This window comes from Mus pahari, chromosome 1 (genome assembly GCF_900095145.1).
Source record: "Mus pahari chromosome 1, PAHARI_EIJ_v1.1, whole genome shotgun sequence".
Classification (NCBI taxonomy): domain Eukaryota; kingdom Metazoa; phylum Chordata; class Mammalia; order Rodentia; family Muridae; genus Mus; species Mus pahari.
In genome coordinates this window covers 114155879-114161386 of record NC_034590.1, presented here as the reverse complement: position 1 = coordinate 114161386, position 5508 = coordinate 114155879, and the positions used below count along the sequence as shown (strand labels likewise).

General features: G+C 58.5%; 1 protein-coding gene across 1 annotated transcript; it reads right to left on the bottom strand.

Annotated features, from left to right (window-relative positions):
• Window positions 1-420: 420 nt before the first annotated feature.
• Window positions 421-5091, bottom strand: Fgf3 (fibroblast growth factor 3). Its single transcript, XM_021220818.1, has 3 exons — window positions 4782-5091; window positions 3009-3112; window positions 421-1191 (listed from the first exon to the last, which is right to left on the bottom strand). The coding sequence occupies exons 1-3, from the start codon at window positions 4999-5001 to the stop codon at window positions 781-783; spliced, it is 735 nt and encodes a 244-aa protein (XP_021076477.1). The 5' UTR covers window positions 5002-5091; the 3' UTR covers window positions 421-780.
• Between the last annotated feature and the right edge of the window lie 417 nt (window positions 5092-5508).

Sequence of the window (5508 nt, the reverse complement as noted above, 5' to 3'; positions counted from 1 at the left end):
TCCAGGAGCTGTTGAGGTGCCTGTCTTGGGGTTGACTGTCTGGAGATCCTGGAGCCCTGGAGGTGGGTAGCAAGAACAAAGGAAGAAAGGGACCCCTGCTTGAAGTACTTCACCTGATGAAAACAGTTCCCAGAGAAACACATATACACTTCATACACAGGGGTGCGCATGTGCGCACACAGAGGCAGAGGCCTGGAAGTCAAGAGTCCAGGGTCAGTTTGTGTGCATGCTTCACATACACATGGACTCAGGAATATACCGACACTCTTCTACACACATGCTTGCATGTAGCACCTCAGCCCTTTCTCAGGACACAGCCAGTCTGACGCCTTGCAGTGAAGCCCGCAGACCACTGCTTTTCTCACCCTCGACAGAATATCTCAGTTGGAGCCTCAGGGCATGCCAAGACTGTATCCTAGCTGTTGAATAGCAAGACAGAAAGACACCTTTAATGCATGAATCACAGCCCCCTCCACTGTCCACTGCCTCAGGTTGCCAGGACTGTCTGCCATTGGCTGGGCTCCCCCCAGGATTAGGATGACCCCTGTAATAAGAATTCCCTCTCATGTAACTCCACATACATCCTGAACTTCGAGTCTTCCAGAGTCTCTGACTCAAGCCCCTTGGCAGCTGGCACTTGCTCTTTGAAAGCTGCAAAAGGCATGCAAGTTCTTGGTCCCCCAAGCAGCCAGTCCAGAGACAAAGGTGGGGAGGTCAGGGCTCCAAGTGGATCTTGGGTGCCCACTGGGGTTGGTCTCAGAGGGCTTTCCAGGTGGCCGCTCAGGCTACAGCCAGTCCACCTGTATGCAGCTGGGTACTTGGAGTGGCCCTGGTAGACAGAGGCTCCATCTTGTCATGATCACCCGGGCTCTGCTTCTGCCTCTGCTGTCTGGGCTGGCTGTCTTCTCCTGGGGCTCGTGGCAGGCTACTCTGCAGCCGCCGCACCATCTCATGTTCCTTTTGGCCCAGCAATCGGGGCAGGAAGAGAGAGGACTTCTGTGTGCGGCGGGTCTTGAAGCCCCTGCGTGGCCGACCCTTGCCATTCACCGACACGTACCAAGGTCTCTGGGCACCAGGCTGCCGTCGAGCCCCTGGCCCATTGGGCCTTGTGCGGTACAGGCGCGAAGCATACGTATTGTAGCCCAGCTCGTGGATCCGTTCCACAAACTCACACTCTGCGTTGTAGTGCTCCTGTGAGACAGAAGCCACAGTCAGCAGCCTTGGAGGCCATGGTGTCAATGGGGCTACACCTCCCCGATGCCTCCCTTTCTCCCGAGGCTGCCTGGACCAGCCGTCCACACCTGTCACTGACTAGGCGGCCTGGCTATCTATGCCCTGCTCCAAGTGACTTCCTTCCACTGTCCCCTTTTGCTGCAGCCTTGCACTTGGCCCAGTGCTTGGTATGTGGTAGACAGAGCATGCTGGAGGTGGCTGACTGGTTGGTGTGTCAGAGGGTGGATGAATGGATGTGTTGGTGAGTAGCTGGACAAGCAGGTGGATGTGATGGGTGGGTGGGCAGCTAGGTATCTTGCTGGGTGGGTGAGTGACTGTGTAGGTGGATGGACAAATGAATGTATCGGTGGTTAGATGATTGGGTGTAAGGATGGTACATGGGTGAATAGATGGATGGATGATAGGTTGATGAGTGTGCAGGCGTGTGGATGGTTGGGATGTATGAACGAGTATATAGATGGAGGTGTGGGTAGATGACTGAGTGTGTAGGTGGGTGGATAGATGACTGGCTGAATGGATGGATGGATAGATGGATGGATGATAGACAATGAATGGACAGGCTGTCATGAAGGGTGAGCTGATTTCATTCAGCCTGCTCTTACAGTAGAGGGAGCTGTGGGCAGCTGTGGTCTATGACTTCCAGGAGGTGGGGATTGACTATGGAATGTCACTGGCCCATGGATATAGCACATAGGCAGCCACATTACGCACCCAGGACACCCAGGGACAGACTTGCAGGAAGAGGCCTTAGACACCGGCCAGCAGCTGAAAGAAGCTGGGGCCTGACTGCAAGTCTGTGGGGCCATCCCTGATGGGTTATCTGGAAAGTTCTACTCCAACCAGCGGGACCCCTGACTTCATCATCCCTGCTCCCCTGAAGCCAGGAAAGCACAGGCATCCCCCTCCCCCTGTCATGTTCTTCCCCGTGGGCAGATCTGTCATTGAAAACACCCGAAACCTCACCCTAAGGCAGTTTCTGGGGGGCAGTCAGTTTCATTGTAAAGTCAGCTGAGTTCACTCACTAGAGTGGGACAGGACACAGAGTCTAAGAGGCAGGGAAATCACCAGCCCAGCTCTGCAGCAGCTAAGACCCACCACTGCGTCACACCTCAGGAGTGTGGAGACCCCTGAGCTCCTCCTGTTGCCCGTCCAATGAGTGTGGAGGCTGATTCAGTTAGGTTAGCTGGGGAACCCCATGGGCCATCCTGCCTCCTCCCCCTGCCCTGGGATGACCACGCTCTGACCTGGCTTTGATACATGGGTGCTGGAGACCCATGGAGCTGGAGACCCTCAGGTTCTCATGTTGTGCAGCCTGGCTAGACTGACAGCCAATACTCCAGCCCTTTAGTCCCCTGCTAAGCCGTTGCCTTCCCACCCTGAGAAGAACAGGCCAAGCACCAACCTTCCTCTTCCCCTCTTTCCACAGATGCAGGGCAGGTTTGCCCTGACCTGCTCCCCCTCAACTGCAGCTATGGTGGTTACTCACTCCATGGAGGTCTGGGACCCTGCTGCCATGCTCACTTCCTGACTCCACCGTTGTGACATTTAGAGAAAGAGACTGACTTCAGACAGGTAGGAAGAGCATTTTCCCCGAGAACACCTAAAGTCTGTGTTGGGCAGGCACTCAGAAGCCCAGGAGGGATCTGGACGAGCTTGAGTCTGGTATGACCTGGAGGCCAAGCCTTCTATTGCTCATGTCCTCTCTGTCCCCCAATCAGATGCTCAAGCCAGATGGCTGTTCCATCAGCACCTGCCCACTTAGTAATGGAACTCACCGAAGCATACAGCCGTCCTCTCTTGTTCATGGCCAGGTACCGCCCAGAAAAGAGCCCTTTGATGGCCACCACGCCCACTTCCACAGCAGTAATCTCCAGGATGCCTGGAAAGAGTCAGGGAGGGTCCATCAACGTCTCTACCTAAGCAGAGCCTCAGCCTGAGCAAGCTTCCCCCTCCAGGCTTAGGAAGCTGGGACAGGTGGGGGTTGGAAGACCTGGTAGGAAGAAAACACTGGGCAGGAGGTAAGGAAGGGGGACATCCAGCCACTGTGTCCGAGACATTAATGCTAACCTCAGGAGAAGACATGATGGGAATGTTCTGCCCCTGCCATGCACCTTGGGTGCAACCTGGGCAGATCGACCCAGTCTGTATTTTGTGCAATCTTGTGAACGCCTCAGTCTCGAAAACATCAAGCAACTTGCCCAGCCCCACACATAATGGTTTGGGGATCCAAACCCCAGAGCAGATGGAGACCAAGAAGGGGAGGTGGCGGAGACTCTTAGGGAAGTCAGGGTTTGCAGCCCAGTCATAGTGTCACCCCTACTGGCAACAAAATATCCAAAGATGCGTGCTGAGAGGTAGCCTGCCACAGAAAAGGGCCTGGGTGCTGAGGAAAGGTGACAGGGCTCACCCAGGCCTACCAGAGAGGGACCCACATGATGGAAGTAGAGAACGAACTCCAGCTAGTGGCTCAATGGCCTCCACACACTCACTGTGGCACACAAAACAAACTTCTACCAGCGCTTCGCCGTGAACAGTACAGTGCTTTTGGGAGAGGAGCGGAGGCCAAAGACCCCCGGGATAGTGGGTCGAGGATTCACTTCCTTTCCAGGGAGCGGCCGCTGGGACCCAGCATGGTCCAGATTACCTCGATCAGTTGAGATTCTGCCCTAACCACGGTTTGGAGGGGTGCAGGATGAGGCCTCTACAGCTGCCGCCAGACGAGAGCACCCGACTGAGTGCCCCTAGGTGGCAGCGAATGTGCCCCTCCTCTACATCTGGGGCCGCCCGGGATCCAGCAACTGGGGAGTGGTGCGCATGAGGAGCCCCGCGCTCCAGGCCCGACAGGGTCTGGTCCCCAGGACGCCCCCGCGGGGCTGTGGCTTTGCAGGAGGAAACTGCGGTTCCCCCCTCAACCGCCCGCGCCCCCCGCTCGGCTTCCTGCGCCCCGGGCGCGGTGAGTTCTGCGCGGCTTCCCTCCCACGCGGCGCGCAACGCTCCTGGTCTAGCTCCGCTTGTGGGTACCGAACCAAAGAAGCCAAACCCTGCAATACTCGGGAACTGGCCGTGGATATGATTGAGCTGCGGGCTGTGGGTGCGTGTCAGCTGCATCCGGAACACGCGGGGACGCCTGTTTGTCCTGTCGCGCTCTCTTGCAGGGCGCAGGACGAGGGACAAACCTGTCGCCAGACGCCGCGTTGCGGAAACCGAGCTTTGCCTAGTGGAGTGTCCTCCGCGCACGGCTGGGAGCAAAGAGGACGAAAGGAACTGGCCATGCGCCCCGGGTCGTCAAAACAATAAAGAGGGCGATAAATCCTTGTCCAACGGCTTTTCACTGAGAAATACAAACGTGTCAGAACCGGGGTCGCCTCCCGCGCTGCTCCTGGGGGAGCGGGACGGGCGGGGCAGTTCGCTGAGTTCGGTAGCTGGGACCGCGTCGTCGTCTTCGGACCGACCTCAGCACTGCTTCCACCCGGGAAGTGGCAGCAGGGGACCGAGCCCTCCGGTCCCTTCCACCACCCTCCCCTCCCTGTCCGGACCTGAACACTCACTATAGGCGCTGTTCTCAAGGCTGCCGTTCACGCGGCCGCTTGGGTGCAGCTGGAGGTGGTACTTGGTAGCGCAGTAGAGCTTGCGGCGCCGTGGCGCCCCGCCGAGGTGCTCGTAAACGCCGCCGCGGCCGCCCGCATCGCGCCGTAGTCGCGTCCCGGGACCCGTAGCTGGCCAGCTGGGTTCCAGCAAGCTGAGCAGCAGAAGCCAGATCAGGCCCATCACGGCATCGCGCCCGCCCGCAGAGGCGGCTGCGCCAGCGCAGGGCTCACGAAGGCGCGGCGCTGGGAGCACACGCCCGCGCGCCAGGCCGGCTCGACTGTGGCAAGGAGAGGAAGGGAGGGAGAGGGGGACCGGGAAGAGGTGGGAGATAGGGGAGGGAGGAAGAGGAGGGGAAAGAGGGAGAGATGCAGAGAGGTGGAGATGGAGATAAGGACGGGTGGAGCAGGAGAGAGAGGGGAAGAGATAGTGGAGAGTAGACAAGAAAGAGGAGAGGGAGATGGAGAGAGAAGACTTTGAATTTTCACCCAGGAATGGGGGTCGTGTTTCTTTGCCGAACACAGTTCTGAAGAAAGGGCGCTTGGCAACAAAAGGCGGCCGTGGTCCCTGGCGGGGGCGCGGGGCTCAGGCCGGGCGTCGCCTGCGCACAGCGCCCGGGCCAGCGCCGTCGGGCCGCCGCTCATCCGCAGTGCGCCCCGCGCCCCCTCCCGCCTCTGAAAGGTCCCCGCC

Bases quoted from the DNA above. Each gene is read 5' to 3' on its own strand.
- Fgf3 (XM_021220818.1), bottom strand. From the start codon at position 5,001: ATGGGCCTGATCTGGCTTCTGCTGCTCAGCTTGCTGGAACCCAGCTGG. The intron at 3,113-4,781 runs GTGAGTGTTCAG...GACTCTTTCCAG, and splicing joins CCTTGAGAACAGCGCCTATA to GCATCCTGGAGATTACTGCT. The intron at 1,192-3,008 runs GTGAGTTCCATT...TCTGTCTCACAG, and splicing joins GAGGACGGCTGTATGCTTCG to GAGCACTACAACGCAGAGTG.